The 18,398-nt window shown below is 38.9% G+C and overlaps 1 protein-coding gene across 1 annotated transcript in view; it reads right to left on the minus strand.

Annotated features, from left to right (window-relative positions):
- Nucleotides 1-18,398, minus strand: part of LOC122801280 (arf-GAP with coiled-coil, ANK repeat and PH domain-containing protein 2-like) — a 2,104,317-nt gene that overhangs the window by 707,422 nt on the left and 1,378,497 nt on the right. The window contains exon 18 of the mRNA XM_044070827.1: nucleotides 1,202-1,294. Within this exon, the coding sequence (XP_043926762.1) occupies nucleotides 1,202-1,294 (93 nt within the window). The remainder of the gene's footprint in view (nucleotides 1-1,201; nucleotides 1,295-18,398) is intronic.

The raw sequence follows: 18,398 nt of genomic DNA on the forward strand, positions 1-18,398 counted from the left end.
ACTTTACACTGGTTTCAACTCCAGTCATATACATTTTAGCTTACTGTTTCTGTTCCTAAAGAAACTGGCGTTGTTTCATCACATCAAAAACAGTTCTTCCCCTCAAAATAGGTTCTTGCACCTTCTTGAACAAATTAATTCACATTTTTATGACCCCCTGGCTTTCTGACTCTTTTATAAAACTTAGTTATATTCAAGCAGTTAGGTCCTTCCTCTAGCTGCACAAAAGTACAGTTTACTTTCAATTACAAGGCTTTGTGTACTTTCTTTTCCTTTAAACTATTTTTAAATTCACAGAGAAAGGTCACAAAGTTATATACCTTTCCAAGCCACAAAAAACACACAGAATATGGACTTTACAGAGCTTAAATACATCTTTAGAAATGTGTTAATCTGAAATATAACAAAAAAAAAAGCATAGTATTTTAAATGTTTTTCTCTCCCCTGGCACTACTATCTACAGTAGGAAATTTCTCTCCTGAATTCTAAAAGTGCAGAAAAGAATGGCAGCTAAAGATTTTGACCGACAAGCCTGTCATTATGGAATGCTACAGAGAGTTCACAAGAAGTAAGAGTGCATCTTAGAAACCAGTCTGGCTGAAGTAATACCTGCAATTAATGTCTTAGAAGTCAAAACTGCGAAAAAGAACCAAATATTGTGGTGCAAACAAATGTGCTTTCTAAGCACCTATGAAACATTTTAATCCCAAAGAGGAGTTGATTTCTGAAGTTGCAAATGTATACATTTTTAAACTGCATTTTTTTCTTTCATAAGCTTCATTAAGTTAACTCCTGAAGGACACATTTTCTATTTGTGACATATTGATGTCTCTATTTACATTCCTCTTAATTAGAATGTACTTAGTATAGATGATGCAAGCAGCTGTGTGGCTCTGAAAAAGTTAACAGCTCACCAGACATCATTACAAGCCCATCTCTTTCCTTCAAGTTCCTTTCTCAGGGCAAGAGAAGCAGGTGGGCAGGAATACTTTTCTGACCATATTTCATGCTCTCCTGCAATATATTTTTCTGTCCTTTCATGAAGGATATGACATTTCAATTTCTCATCTCCTGCATGCTATAAAAAGTCTGTATATAAGGCATTTATTAGACTTCTCTTTAGAAAGACTTATCTCTCAGTTTTATTTTAACAGTAAAAAGTGTAATTAACTACAAGAACATCTCTCAGTTTGTTACTAACCTGTTTCATTCACATTCTTTGAGGAAGGAGAGGAAAGAAATTCTTCTCTGCTACCATTAGAACGGTTCTGAAGTCCACTGTCACCACTCCTTGCTGTAAAAAAAAAAAAAAAAAACACACTGGCTTAGTTACTTGGTCTCAGATTAACACTTTTTCAGTTGGGCAAATGAATACTGATGTTAGTTTGAAAGAAACAGATTTTACAACATTAAACATAGGGATGGGTAAAAAAAAAAAAAAAAAAAATCACACATTAAGGCTTGAACTCCAAAGTACATTAGCATGTACTGCTATGATCCAATCTGCATAAAAAACTACTATGCATTGTAATAGACTCATTTATTTAACCTAAATGCCACCTCTTTTTCCTGTTTGTTGATTTAACAACAATTCCTAAGATAGTATGAATGAAAGAACCACCTTCTTACGTAATGCCTTAACCCAGATGACATGCATTATCATGACTGTGCCAAAAGTACAGTGCTTTGCTGACCAAATGGAGCCTTCTATTCGCTTACTCTGTGTTCAGTTGCTCGAAGCTCATGTACTTACAGCTAAAAGTTATTCAGGTGCAAGACACAACATGAATGCATATACACCTTTAAATACATTTCCCTGAGTTGGTAACTAATATCAATTGTACCCACCAACTACAAAATTAGATTTATATTTCACTGGTTGTTTTATGTGATGTATTAAACGTTTAAATCATATTTTAGCAAACTCTTTTTGGAAGGCTAATGGCATTAAGAGTTTAAGTTATTAAAGTGATCTTAACCGAGCTGTTTAAGTCACTTTTCTCCTTAACTAATAAATTTGCTGAATATAGTCAGTCTATCAGGATGCTCAGAAGCAGCATGATTACTTCTACTTAACTTCTATCAGAAATGCATCTTGGGATACCTATCTGGACAGATCTCCAGTCACCTCTCCAACTGCCTGTTGACTTGAAGTATCATGAACATAATTCCTGAATTAAATGCAGTTTAGCATAAAGAAATGCTCACTTTCATCAAGTGTCTCTGATTTGTTCTCAGCAACACACAAAATTATCTGGCTTGCTCACACTGCTTCATAAGCAATCTCCTTCAACTGCTTGCCCATAGAACTGTCCTTTCACTTTTCCTTTATCCTTAAAGAAGACAAATGTCACCCGCGGGTGCAGACTCTAGCATCTCCAATCCAACCTAGCCATATACAGGGAGTATGCATCTGGACAAATCAAAATTTGAACATAAGATTGTCGAGTCTCTAAGTATTCACAGCAATCCCATGAACTAAATTATTTCTAAAAACAAAATATATCCAGTTCCAAACCTTCCTTCGAAAGGGGACTAACACTTAGGTGTAAGAACTGAATTCTGAAAAAGTCTACAATGACAAAAAGTACTTCCTCCAATAAAACCTATAAAAGGAATGATCTGTAGTCAGTCTCCCGAGGAGTACTTGGAACTGGGTTTATTTTGTTTTTAAAAATAAAATAATGTAGTTGAAGGGATTGCTCTAAACACCTGGACTCATCAATCCTGTGTTGGGATTTCATCCCTAAAAGGAAGGAGATTTTGCTATAACTTTGTTTCAGTCTCTCAAATATAACATTTTCAGACTATAATAAGACAAATGCATTCTACTTTCTTCCCTATGACCCATTAACAGAGGGGTTAGAAAAAGACATGGCACTGAAAGGCAGTATTCCTTTATTTAAAAGAAATAACTGTACCAGTGATTGTTAATGCTTTGTGCTTTTTCATACCACTTTTTTTTTTAAATCTGTTACAATTTCCTCAACTTGACCATTTGTCTATGGGCAGTTAAGACTAGACATCACATGTAATCCACGCTACAATGAAAATCATTTTAATTTCATATCCAGATATTGGAGAACCACTATCAGATATTATCATACTTGAAACCCTATACCCTGAAAACACAGTTTCAAATATACTTATTACACCTTAACTTCCTGACATCAGGAAACTTTGAAAAATGACCTACAATGATCACACATACAAGCCTTGAAACTGAAACAAAGCAAAACTTACTTTTCTCCAAGGCCTTCCTGGAATAGAGAAGAAATTAACTGCTGGATTACTAGTCTGCTGTATAGCTCTGAATCTCTTACCCTATTTGCACTGACATTCTAAGTCAGTATAACAAATGGTATGACCTTTCTTCACACTTCATTGTTCCTGTGTGTGACTTGTACTCTTGTCAACATGCTTTACGCTGATCAGATTCTGTAAATCAGCCTTAAGCATCTGTTCAGGCTATCCTTTCATAGCTACTCCTCAAAGCATCTGCAGATCGTGCTCGGTCCACAACTGAAGCTCCTTAAACTTCTTTACAGTCAGACAACTGCCAAACTGCCCAATTTACTTCCAGTTCCACAGTAAGAAAACTTTGCTGCACTTGCACATATAAAGAATTAAGCATTTGTGGTGAATAAACAACTTTTCCTGGCTTATATGTCCCAACAACATATGCAACAGACCACTTTGCGATTTTTACAATGACTTCTTCAATACACACCAACAGTATATTGTTTGTTCCAACCATCATTTTCCCATAAATATGTCAATGGAGCATCTTACTGTCACATACTATGGCAAACAGATTTTTTTTTCCTTCTGCTGAGCATACCTTTCTTGGAATGCCACAAAAGCTGTAGGTTTATCTTCCTGTAGAATTGCTGCATTAATTTCACTTTGGCTGACATCTACCTGTAATGTGACTCACTCACTTACATTAGAACATTTAAAATGTGGGTGTTTTTGCTTTACTTATCAAAGCTTTCAACATCATGTTCCAATAACCCCTTTAATGGCAAACTTATATAAGACAATCAAAATGAACTTTGAGAGATGCATTATACCAATAAATCTAATGTTCTCAGAAAAAAGCATTTCTCCAATGTTCCTGGTCTCTTAGCACGTGTTTTCAGACCTTGAAACAGTAATAGGAAACCTTTCCCTTTTATAATTTAAGTTTTACAATTAATTTTCTTCAACTTCAGACTGTTCGGTCTCTATGCATTCAGCAAATGAACCGGATTCCGATAATGCTTCACTTGGTCTGATCTCAAAACAGTACGTCATGAATTGTATCAACGGCACCTTTAAGCCATTTGAGGACCTGGGCAATAGTTCACTGAAAAATCTTGTGTGCTGCTGATACAACCAAAATACAAGTCTTAAAAATTATTTTTTTCCCCCAGGCAAACTAAAAAAACACAAATTGGAACCTTCTTCATAAAACCTAATTTGCTAAAATTTCCAGTATGCAACAAGCACAAAAAATACTTTTTTCTTCACATAGCAGACAGCACTTGTGTCATACAAAGTGTAGCAAAGTTCACTTTTTACAGCTTTATTAAAAATTTGGAGTTCAGTACAAATACAAATTTATTGGATTTCACTAAAGTATTAAAATTGTTAACCCATTCTGCAGGCTCAAGCTATTTCTTTATCACACCCATAACCCTCCATGTGGTTTAGCTTCTCCTCAAAGACGCTGGAACTTTCTCCACTAACACTTAAGGATGTCTGAATATGATAAACTCCTGGGAAACAGCCCAAACCAATATGTACATCTTCACACTCATTAATACCAATCAGCGTGCATGCTTTCTGACCCTAAAGGTAATTGGGGGGTTTATCATACAGGCAGCCAAGAGGATTGCTTGCATCCTCATCAATATCCTGGCAATGAGGGGATGTGTTTAATGGCCTACACCCTCTCCTGGTAGGGGAATGTATGACTCATCACCACATGAGCCACAACGCCTTCCCCTATTGCTTGCAGCACGACTATCACAAGTTGGTGGATCGATATGCCACATGCACACCTCCATGTCACAGTCCTGCCTCCTTCCTCTGGAGGACTACTATGGCACATGGTTCAGCCCCCCCCAGCAGGATAGGAATGCTTATCATCCTTTCCAGCTCAGTCAACCCATGAACCACTTATCAGACTAGGGTCATTAAACTACAGTCAGGGCTTTTCCCACTATATCACTGGCCTGGCTTGTACTTTTTATCCTTATACATTTTCTGATGCAACAATTTTACATAAGCAGAACAACAAAGCAATTTAGACAATAGTATTTCAAAAGGATATCATTCAAACTTGGTGACTCAATAATCAAGACAAAAACATTATAGCCTTTGTTACTGTCTGCTCTAAACTCCACACTTTTTATTCCCAGACTTATATTACCTGATTGTAGCTTTTCTACATTTTTATCCTTTACACTACTTTGCGTACATTTTCAAAACAAATTGTGCCCACAAGCAGTGAATCTTTTGTGCTCTGTTCCAATACATCCTTTTTAGTTAAAAATTAGTTTTCTTTATCTTACAAACTTTAGCAAAATGTCTTATTTTTCTACACATTAATCACAAAATTTTTTTCATACTTGCAACTACACCTCCTGCAGAACTTACCATTAATACATTTTTCATACCTCACATGCCTAGCAAAGTCTTCATGACTCATTTTAGACATTTCTATCTTGTAAGCAAGCGTACATATTTCTGTGTGCTTTTTAATCTGTAATCAAGTAATTTCACACAAAGTACACATCAACTGCTTTATTTAATGTTAAGCCTGATTTTTCCCTCAGGAATCTGGCACTAACATGATCATTTCTGATACTGCATACAATTGTCTCATGCTAATGAATCACAATTTACAACATTCACAGTCTGTGGGTCAGTTCTTTAAATGAGTAAGATAAGCGGCAACATACTTAGCGGGACCTTGTATTCTCATAAAGAACAGGTGGTGGACATGCAGCAGATTCCTCTTCAGCTGATATTTACTTTGTGACTTGCATCTTATCACAGCAATTTTTATTTCTCTCAAAAGTGAAATACACAGAAAGAGCAGTGTACGCCTCTTCAAGGTACTTGGATTTTCTGTTCACAGTCAGGAATAAATGAAAAATCTGGATCTGCAATTTCCAGTTCTGAGATCAACTACACTGGAGAAAAAGGTTTTGTGGTGGCTAAAGTTGTAACACTTCCCAAATGACAGCTGAAGCAAAGTATTTACAATTACTTTTTGACACCATGTAAAACTTGGTATGCCAGCATAATGGAAAAGGCAAGACTCTTTGGAGCAGTCTTTGTTTTATTTACTTTCAGACTACACAACACATACAGGATAAAAGACCATATGATATATATTACACACCTCTGAAAGAGGCTGAAGATATCACAGGTCTTAAAGATAAACACAGTACACAACCCATCAGTGAGACAGCTAGAAGTAAAAAACACACAAAAAAAAAACTAACTCCAGGTCTCTTCCTGCTGCAGGGTAGCACGTATAGCTTTTTTTAACTGCAGATGTTTGGCCTGTACCAACAGCTCCATAAACATGGACTGACTGGCTAACAAAAGCTCTTTCTCAGGGAAGGCCTGAGGGATCCAGAAAATATCCGCAGATAATCACGTGTGCATGACAATGGTCCTCTGCGATGGCTCTTCAAGATGGGGAAAACTCTGGGATCTTCCCAACTGACAGTCTCACACCACAGAACTACTGCAGGTCATCTAGAAGATATGACAATTACAGCAACTCCACATGCACAGAAACATAATACTTAAAGTCCTTCACCGGATGCTGAGAATGCTGCCAGCTCTTTAGGGGTGGCCAGGTTTCACTAATGACAGGGCATAAGGGGCTAATGGGATCAGGGAAACCTCACAGCAATCTAAGTTATCAGCTCAGTGCCATAAACATCTACAGTTTCTGGAGGAGGGCGACTCTTGTAGAAAAAATGATGACTAAATGGCAAATTATTTTTGCACTCATAATTACTGATTTTCTCTCAAAGTGTTGCTATTTTGTCTTTTATCAAGATAAACAAAAGTTAAATGAAAAAAATGCTTCTTCCTCAGTAACATGGAGTACAGTGCAACTTTTCAGACTTTACAGCTAATTCACACTTTTCTGTAAATCTCTCTAAAATTCAACAAAGAGGAGATAGAATTTCAAACTAATATTTACAGAAAATTGCATTTACTACCACAGAATAATAGCAAGGAGTACTGAAGGGCAGCTTCCTTGTCAGCAAGGTGTTAAGGGTCACAATTCTATCAACTGGTAGTGCAGTTCCAGTACTTTTTGTCTACACCAATATTTCTGTATGCCAGTACAGAAATTAATTCTAATACTGCCTTTGTCTGGACATAAGGAGGGAAGTAAGGAAGGGTTCCAGCACTTTGTGTGTGGTCTAAGTAGTTTGCAATGGTTGACACAAGTATAAATTTTCTTTTTCGTTCTGCACCCTGAAGTTGAGGGGTACTGTTCAGGAAAAAACAGACTTCTACTGGCTAACTAGTCAGCTAAGTAGCACCAGGCAGGGAAATGGAACTGTTTTTCCTTGCTCCTCAAATTAAGATTTGAGGGCTGCCAGATCACAGAACAGCACCAGGCACTACATGAGCAAGCTAAGCTATGGCTCTGAAGTAACTTCCTGGATCAAAGTTACAGTAGCAGTATGACCACGGTCTTTGAACTAGAAAAATAACATCTACATAAAATCACAAATATTAACTTGTTTATTCAGAAGTCTTCATAAAGATGAAAATGTTTACAATTGTAAAAACCTTGTGTAGTCCACAGTTTTCAGCCTAGGGTTTTGTTTAGTTTGTTTCTTCAAATACAGGTGAAGAGGACTCAAGTGGTTTTTTTTTTTTTTTTTTTTGGGTGTCTCAGTTAATCCACTTCCAGTTAGGAGTTTCAGGATCGCAAACCTGCAGCTCTCTACCAAATTCCTAGTCACACATTCCAGGAATGTGAAACTTAGCGTTATATTTCTATAATGAATTACACTTCAGTAGTTCCAAACACAAAGTCTTGAAAGGAAATTTTTTTTTAACTCTGCAGATACAGGTCTTCCGCAATAGCAAGTATTTCTTTTCTACCATCATACAGTATTTTGAAGGCCAACAGATGAAAGACTCAAGATATGTGCTGCAGCCTCATTGAAGTGTACTTTCTAATGTGAAACGTCTCTACCATGTGATATGCAAATTACCGGAACTAGTTGATCATCATTAAAGCTATATACCCTCCAAATAACAGTAGTTAATCTGTAAAAAGAAAGTCTAAATTCTGCACTGCAACATCTTCAGGCAAATTTCTGAAGAACAAGCCAATCATACATTTGCATGATCGTACCACTCATGGCTACAATAGCCATTTCTTCTGCAGTACCACATGCACACCCAAGTGCCTGAAGGCACACAGAATCAACCGCTTTCACTTTAATAAGCATCTATTACTGTCTGGAATCTGATTTTTTTCTAGGTCATTTTTCACCATTTCTATGCTTACCAGCCTTACAGACTCCTCCACTGTCACTTTGCTGTCCTACCTCTATAGTAGCAATCTCTGGTCTGACAATCACACAGACAATTCTGAAGGATGATTCTGTTATGGAATTCACCCTACCGTTGGTGGCAGGTAGCTGATGCATCGTTACCTGCACCACTGTGGGAGCATTCCATGCCCTCCAACTGGCGTGTGTGTGTGTGTGTGTGTTTGCGCGAGTGCTTGCATTAGGATATGATCATACCCTTGTCCTACGGCTACTGTTTGTAATGTAGGCCTCCATGGGCAAAGGCAGCAAATCAGTTATCCTGGATCACTAAATATTTCCTTCTAGAATGAGCAAATCAACATAAGCCATTTAATTACATCACCCCATGCTCTACTCTTCCAGTGCCTGAGCCATTGATCAAACTTAAGTCATCTGGGTCATAGGGCTTTATCCCTTTATGCAACACAGCCAGGCTGAATCAGACACACTGCTGATATTTTCTAAAATCTGTTAAAAACAGACATTACATAGTTACATAGTTCATATCAAGCTGTTACTGGTCTATTAGACCTTCAGTATTGTAGTCTCCTTCATGCTATGCCTTTCTATTATCTAATACATAATAATCTAACCTTTTCTTAAATTCCTCCAAAAGATTGCAAGTCTCTTAGGTAATTTGTTCCATGCACGCTGTGCAATATAGTTACTTTTCTTTACAGTTCTTTTATTACTCAGTTTCTCTAGACAGATCCTCCATATCATAGCACAGGATATTGTTCTTTTAAGCAAGCCCAGACTGTTCCTTAGTTCTACATTAAGAGAAGGCTGATCACAATTTTCCCTCATTATTCTATACAACAGACTACAAAAGAGTCAAATGCTTCAGTGTCTTCATACGATACATTTTTAACATACTTTATTTTGGCAAAATATTTTTAAATATGTTCTACAGATGCAATATCATTCACTGATAGAGAACAAAAGATCCAATTATATTCAATAATAAGCCTAATTAAAGATCTAAAAAGCAGCTTTGGTACCTTAGGTTCTCTAGTATCAAGTGTACTCAGTAATAACCACATTTTCCTTAATGATTTGTATTTGATAACTTGTATATGAAGCGCAAAGCTGCTAAATCCCTGTTTATAATTGTACCAAGATCCCTAACCTGATTAACTATTTCTAGTTCACTGTTCCCCATTATCCTTAACTTCTGATGCTCTCCAAACTGTACAACTTTACATTTTCTGTAATTAAACTTAAGTCCTACTTTAGCTGCCCATTCATGTTGGGTATCCATTTATTAGTTCAAATCATCCGTGTCCTTATAGTTGTTTATTACACCCCACTCTTTACAATCATCTGCATATTTATACACCCAAATTTGTCAGAAGTGGGCAACTTAAAGAACACCATACTAAACAGTAGTGGACCCAATACTGACCTATGGGGAACTCGTATTGAAGCATATTGCCAGTTACATCTTGTACCTTTAAAGTAAACACATCAGTTAACCATTTAGCATTCTAGTTTCTTTCCATGCATATTGCTATTTGATCATGTAATAAGGAATCAAATGCTTTGTTTACATCCAAATAAACAACCAAACAGTCTACCATTTTCTTCTGTAAATGGCACCTTGTCATAAAAGTTTTGACATTCTAAAATTGATATTCCCTTAATAAAGACAAACTTACTCAGACTGAGTTTAGCACCAAAATTGTTCTATCTTATTAGATGTTGTATTATAAGTTTGAAACATTTCCCTATGATTAAATATGAGACTTACTAGATGACAGTTACGTTTTGCTCATCTCCTCTCTTAATAATTGGAACTTAAGATCTCTTCCAATCAGTGAGTAGCTGTCATTTCCACAGAAAGTTGTTAAATATAACTAGTGGGAAAACTTAAGTTAGATGATAACACAAACTAATTATCCTGGAATTAAGCCTGTCCCACAGAACAAGATTTCTTAACTACTGTCAATGAATTTTTAGCCACTTCTGATGCAATAAATGGAAAAGAGAACATATGATACAGGTGCTTAAAAGTTCTTATTGTTATAATGCTGCAAAGACACATCTTTTTACAATACCTGCCCTCTTCAGCACAGGGTAAAGTACCTATTGCAACAATGGACATACTAGGTATCTCACATGTGATGCAGATATAGCTAATGTTCTATGATTTTATTTCAGATTGTAAAAAGTTTTTTTTCCCTCTGTTAAATTTACATAAGCCAGATGGTAGCTATATAGCAAGACATCTAATTTTTCCCCCCAACAAACATCTTTATTAAATTTTCACATATGACATAGGCGGACTTTTCTTAACTGCAGTGGTGGTGCTGCGGTAGTGCTATCGCCTCACAGTAAGACGTTGTCCTGTTCGATTCTCAGCTAGTGTGTCTTCGGTGTGGAGACGTGTGAATGGGCGTACCTTCGTTGAAGGTTGTGCATCAGAGCCGGCAACTCGGCATGTAAAAATCTACTGCCAATCATTAACGGATCGGAGTTCCGCTGTGGCGACCCCTAACCGGGAAAAAAGCCAAAAGAAACAACAACATAGGCGATCTTAAATTTATATAAATAAACAAAATGATACCACTTCAGTTGCAAACCGTATACATCGCAGACACAATTGAAACAACTGTAGTTGCAAACATTACACATCACTTATAATCCATCCAGTCATTGTCAGTTAAGCATTGGATGGCTCATTGAAATCCTGCCTCAGACTTCATTCCTGCTCTGTATATACTGTTCCCACAATTCCCATTTTTTCCTATGTAGTTTGCTCCTTCCCTTTTCTAAAGATTCCAATTCCAGTTGTTTTATCTCTGTTACTATATTTACTACTTCTAGTAAAGTTGGTCTAGACTTTTTGAGTTTAATTTTCTAGCAATTGCTTTTCTGGCAGCCACCATAATTAGACTCAGAAAGGCTTTACTGTGTCTAGGCAATTCTGATTCTATATCATAACTCAAAACAATCATCTTCCCCAGTCAACTCAATCTGCTCACGCAGCATCTCTGACAAAGTGGTCTGCAGGGAATCCCTAAAGTCTGCCAGCTCATTACACTCCCAAAAATATTTCTACCTCTTTCTTGCCTGTCACACCTCCATTTGTTATACACCTGAGCTAAGGATATATGGGAAGAGACTAAACAGAACATAATACAAAAACTGAGAAACTGGAAGCTTTGTTATTTGGATATGGATACTAAGATACAAGCCAATAAAATGTTTATAGTCCCTTTAATCTTATACACAGGTCAGGCATATTTTTTTTTATCAATCAGAGGAGATGATGTGGATAGCAACTAAAAAAAGAGTTGAAGGATTTTATCTGGGAAGGGAAGACAGCAAGGGTTCAAGTGGGATAAGCTGATTTTCCAATAGAACAAAGCAGACTATGACTATCCAATTAGAGGGGGTGTTTTAACAACACAGTTAAGGTTCTTATACACAGCACAAGCAGAAAACTATAATTAAAAGTGGAAAAGAATGATGCTGATACAGGGAGGAAGATCAAGAAATAAGGAGAGATTGGGATTTTGGATGCAGAGAACAACAATCATACATGGTATTATATTCATAAAATAGTAGTAGGGAGTTTTCTAAGAACCAAACCAGCATGAGGATGGAGAAGAGAGATTTTGCCGATAGGGATGACTGTGGTCAGGGATACAGACAAGAGGGGGCTGGAATGTTTTGGAGAAAACTGGCAAAGGAACCAAGGTATTGGGAGCAAATGACTAGAAAAGAATGGGAAGAGGCCAAGAATTTATTTGGACTGCAGGTTAGAGATTGCCTATCCTATCAAGGATTTATATCAAAGTATAGGCAAAGGGAAAGAATTTGGGGGCTCCTGAATGAAAGACCAACACTGGTAGCGTTTTTAAAAGAATCTAGAACAGAAGCTGCCTTCAAAAAAGGAATAATTAGTAAAGTATATAAAATACTGCATGATAATTATAAGTATCACTCAGAGGAGCTTAGAAAGAATTGGGAAGAGACTGGATAAGCTATTCACAAAGACAATGGGGATATATATGTATAGCTCCCAAATATGCAACAAAATCTAGAAGATTTAGGGTGTTTGCCTGGAAATGTTTACATAGGTAGGTACTAGGCTATCAGCCCTAGGGCCTGTATAAGCCTAGCCAACAAGGTTCCCTGGCTTTCGCCACCCATGGATGCTATTTACCTGCACCCCTGTCTAGCAGGGGAGCCGAAATGATTCCCAGGACCCATCCACTCATCGAGATTTTTCTTTAAGAGTGTTAGTGACAAACTCTGCTCGACATAGATAGGTAGCTTGTTCCAGAGTAAGGGAAGTCTGTGGGATAGGAATCTATCCCTCCAGCATGTTCTGTTAATTGTGGTGACAAGGTTTAGTTTTCTAGAGCGTATGGCTCTGAGGGATTGGGATTTCTTTAGGTGTAGCATTGTCCAGCAGCTCAGAGTTTGACATAGCTTTGTATGTTAGGGAGAGATCACCTCGGAGTAGGCGATACACTATGGAGTAAAGCCGGAGTTTTTTGAGGCAGTCAGCGTTGGGTAACAGAGTCCCATAATCCTCTGTGAGGTATTTTTGTGGCCTTTTCAGCTGCTGCAGATGCCTTGTAAGGTTCATTCCAAATGGGGCGTTTTACTCTAATGGGTCTGATGAGAGCTGAGTAGCGAGGGACAATGACTTCTTTTTTCCTGGATGAGAACCCTTTCCTGATGAGATGTGCCACGTAGAAGGGTTTCCTGACTACTGTGGTGATGTGATTATCAAAGGAGAAGCTACTGTCCACTAGAGTCCCGAGGTCTCATCACGCCTTCGATGTGGTAGTCCATGGGTACAGTGTTTTTACCAGAGGGGATGACCATGCATTTTTTAGCGTTGAGCTTCAGGCCATGGGTCTGACACCAGGCATCAGTCTCAGTGAAGCCCTTTTGCAGGAAGTCCACGTCGTTTGAGGACTCTACTATGGCACCCAATTTGCAGTCATCTGCGAACTTGGTCAGCCAGAGGCCCTCTGTGTTGGCCTCGTCTTCAGATAAGTAGATCCCAAACAGGAGGGGACCCAAGACTGAACCCTGTGGTACTCCACTTGTCACAGGTTTGGAGTCAGATTTTAAGTCCACAATTTTTTACAGTGTGGGTTTTGTCTGTGAGCCAGTTGGCAACCCATCTTGTGACGTATGGATTTATACCCAGCTTGATGAGTTTAATCTATGATACCAGAATGGGGGATGGTGTTGAATGCCTTGGCGAGGTCAAGATATGCTGTGTGGCCTGCCTTACCCTCATCCACGGTTTTGGTGACTGTTTCAAAGTCATCGATCAGGTTCAGGAGACATGATCTGCCCTTCACAAATCCAAACTGGGTGGGGTCTAGAGTTTGGAGGTTACCAATATCCTTGTTTATGAGTTTCATAATAATCTCCATGGCCTTGCAGACTAGGCTCGTCAGGCTAATAGGGCGATAGTTCCCGGGGTCCGTGGTGGCTCCCCCTTTGTCGAGTGGTACAATTGTTGCCGTGTACCATTCAGTGGGTACAAAATCTGTCGAGAGGTTATGACTGAACGTGATGCTTAGGTGTGTGTGTGTGTGTGTTGGGTGGGTGGGGGGGGGTAGTTCACTCTGAAGTTTGTGTAGAACACTTCCAGGGATATTGTCTGGTCCCATGGATGCAGTGTTCTTGACTTTCAATAGTGCAGTTTTCACTTGTTCAATTGTGACTGCAGGGACACTGCATTCATCCGGTATGGATATGGACCCTTGAGGGGGTAAAATTGGCACTGAACCTATCAATCAGGATGTTGGCGATATCAGTTGGTTCCATGAATTTTGTGCCGTTTGTGCTGTAACTCTGGGTGTTGCCATTGAGATTCTTGATGTAGCTGCAGAATGCTTTGTGGTTGTCCTTAGAGTCAGTGGCAATCTTGTTTTCATAGTTCATTTTGGAGGATTTTATGAGGGATCTCAGCTTCTTGAGGCTGACCAGAGAGCTCTTCCACTTGAGGGATTCCATTCTCTTTTGCAACAGTTTCTTCCTTATGTTGTAGTTTGTTAAGAGCAGGGGACCACTAGATTTGTTTACTTTTTTTTAGAAGACTACATCTTGGTTCTACTAGGGATAGCACAATCCATGCACCCGTGTAGGTGCTTATAGAATGCTTTTGTATAAGATTCGGCAGTGGGTGTTGTGAAATTGGCCACTTCTGCCTTAAAGCACGAAGTTGGCTTTGGAATAGTTTTTTACTGTGGTTTCCTTAGTAGAGGTTGGGGGCGGGATGTGACTATCTATGGTGATTAGTTAATGGACAGATCTGACCAACGAGGAGTTGACTTCAGGTCTGGAGCACCTGTCACTCATGTTTGTAATTACTAGGTCTAGGATATTATTGCCCCTGGTAGGGGTGTGGACAAGTTGATCCAGGTTATTGGAGTTTATGAATTCTAGGAAGCGTTGAGGAAAGGAGTTGGTACAAGAGTAGTTTTCCCAGTTAATGGTGGGGTAGTTGAAATCTCACAGTATTAGGGTGTTAGCTTGGACCCTGACATTCTCTATTATATCAAGAAAACAGGAGTGTGAATCCTGGGGCATGGTGGGGGATCTGTAGCAAGCTACAATATGGATTGCAGTTTTGCCCAGAGTTAGTTGCACTTGGATAATTTCGGATGAATTATGTTGTGCTAATAGCCTGGCGGTGTGGTTGTCCTTCATGAATATAAACGCACCTCCGCCCATGGTGTTCCGGTCCTGGTTTGATGGCTGAAAGGTATGGTATGAGTTGTATCCTGGTAATGCAGCTGTGCTCTCTGGAGGCTTGAACCAGGTTTCAGTCACTGCACAGATAACGATAGTCTCAATTTTAAGGAGTACCTCAAGTGAGTGCATTTTGAGATTTAGACTTCTAGCGTTGAGTAGCATTACCCTCAGTTTTTGCTTGCCTGTATCAGTTACGGTGGTGGTTTTGTTTTTTGAGCTTTGCCTACAAAAGGCACAATAGGGGTGGCAAGAGCCTTAGCCAGCATCCAGAATCCCAGGGGTGACAGGTGCAGGCCATCTCTGGCAAAGCATCATGGCCTGTCAACCATGTTGTCCCAGGCACACAAATACTGGATCCCCTTTTGAATGACACCAGAAGTTTAGCTAACTGTTGAAGTCAATCATTTTGTCCATGTATTGCGGTATCATTCTGGGTGAAGGTAGGATGCTACTCAGGGCTAGGATCATACCTGCCAGGATTATAGGATCAGAGAGCTCCACCATGTCTCTTTTCATGTAATCCAGGGAGGTACGTCTCAGGTTGTTCGCACTGCCATGGACAATGACAGTCATGTTTGTACTTGTGGCGTGACCTGAGTGCGTGGATTACGTGGCAGATCCTGGCACCAGACAGGCAGCTAACAGCAATCTTCTCCTTGTCTATTCTGGTGAGTGGAACATCAGTCACCTATGACCAATGCGTTAGGTACGTAGTTTTGCCTTATGGGCAGTGGTTGGAGTGGCACACTGAGTCTGTGTTGTCTCTTTCAGGTTGCGGTGAGGGCTGAAGAATGCTTGCATTTTTGCTTTGGAGGTCTCTGTTTGGGTAGATTCTTACTGAGAGCCTCAGAGAATGACTGTGTATCTATGTGTGGGTCTTGGTGTTGTAGATGCATTGGAACTATGAGGTGTGTGTGGTGTGGAGGGGGTGTTAGCCTTCTCCTCCTGACTGACAAGTTCAGTCTTGGGTTGAGAGAGCTATTATAATGTAATACAACACAATACAATATAATATAATAGAGGCATTTTTATAGCCTGTGTAAACTCCGAATAATTTTTCCTCAGGTGAAGACATCTAAAATGTTTAACCCACAAGTTTTACGAAAGGAAAAGGCAAGCGCCTCATGAATTACGGGACTAACTGTGACAATCTTTATGTGAAGCAAATTTTAAATGCGAATCAGTAATACTTTTCACCATTATGCTAAATGTTTCATTAGGTTTAGTATCCTTCCAGGGGACAGCCTGAAGAGTGAGAGAATGTGCCTTTGCGATATGAAAGAATACATTCAACAAAAAAAGTGTTTACTTGCAAACGTACTTCCTTGTTGTATGAAGGTGAAAGGTTCATGACCTTCTTTAAACTATAGTGAACCTTTGCAAGTTCTGATAGGTGAAGGCTGATCTAGCCTTACTGTCAACCTACATCTATTCCCATAAGGTACCAGGAGAAGTACTGAAACCGTGTCAGCTTAAACAGCAAAGATCGCTTCAGCCAGTCTTCAATAGGTCCATCTTAGTGGCTGGAGAAATCAGCTGAGACTAGCCCTGAGTTGAAATGAGGTAACCAGGAACAGTTGTAATACTTTGGGCTTTTTTCTGCTGAAGACTGCTACACAGGCATGTGAGGTTACAGCTTAAGCTCTAGAACTTCACCTTGGGCATAAACGTCTGTACCATGGCCAGGTCTGACACAGATACCAGTTTTAAATCACATTTTGGTGGTAGATTCAGCTGAAGATCTCTGACTTAGCTATCTTGTCAGTGGCAGTCCACAAAATGGATGTACCAGCCACTAGAGATGAAAAGAAGGTAAATTCTCAGAATCGGTGTGAAATGAGATTTTTACTTCTAAACGGATTCTGCCCTATAAGTTTCTTTGACTTATTTTATTTCCACTTGTTGACCAGTGGCAGTCTTCTAACCTGCTAGCTCCGCTTCAGCAGAAGCTAAGGGAAAAAAAGCTTCATAAAGAAGGCATAAATAGGACATCGCAACAGAAAAAAAAAAACAATGATGTACCTAATAGGAGAGATATAATTCTCTTTCAACTCATTAATAAGACCTTAAAGAAAATAATCAGTGTCAATGTTCTGACATCACTAGTTTTAAAACAGACAATATAAATTCTATTTCAGACAACTGACTTGGGTAACACTCCATGGGCTTTCACCTTCCTGTCTTTAAGTACTTAAACACATTCCCAACTGTGCAAATACATACAACACTGTCTCTACTTACCCTTTCACCTTTCTCCCATTGTTCCTCAAACTAATGAGCCTAACACTTCCTGTACTCCTAATCACCTCTAAAATCACCATTTCAACAAATTCACCTAATTATATGCCTTTCTCTGTATCCCATCATGAATATAACAATTCATTCTTCACTTAACCTTCCCTTTTTCTACATATTTCATATTTCCATATTTATGTCATTTTATATTTTAGGTAAGATACATTTGCTTACCTAAAAATGATTATTGGCTGTGGTAGCATTGTCGCCTCACAGTAAGATGTTGCCCGTTCGATTCTCAGTTAAAGCGTCTTGTGTGTGGCGACATGCGTGAACGGGCGTTCCTTCGTTGAAGGTTGTGCGTTAGGCCCGGCAAGCCAGCACGTAAAAACTCTGCTGCCAATCATTAGTGGACCGGAGCTCCGCTGTGACGACCTCTAACCGGAAAAGCCGAAAGACACAAACTACTGTATATGCAGAACACAGTAGTTACTACTGTACCCTTATTACCATTGCATACTAATTGCTATAATATTAGATTCATACTACAGACGTTACTATACTTGTAACTGATGTTCCAGCCCAGGTCTTGCCTGAGAAGTCTTCACATTAGCTTTCATATGTGATTAACAAATGTTAAATAACTAAATGTATGACTGGATTAGGAAAATGCTGTAAGTGGTTATGTTTAGGTGATAACCCAATTCTGGAACCATTTACCTGAGAATGCCTGAATAAGGTGGACTTCAATTCTGAATCAAGCTTTGGCGGAGATGGTATCATCCTTGTTTAAGAAAGAAGAAGTTCTCACAGTATGTGCCAGCGAAGGGAAAGAGTGATCAGCTAAAAATACTTTATTAT

This window comes from Protopterus annectens, chromosome 4.part1, assembly GCF_019279795.1.
Source record: "Protopterus annectens isolate FY-2018-M chromosome 4.part1, PAN1.0, whole genome shotgun sequence".
NCBI lineage: Eukaryota > Metazoa > Chordata > Ceratodontiformes > Protopteridae > Protopterus > Protopterus annectens.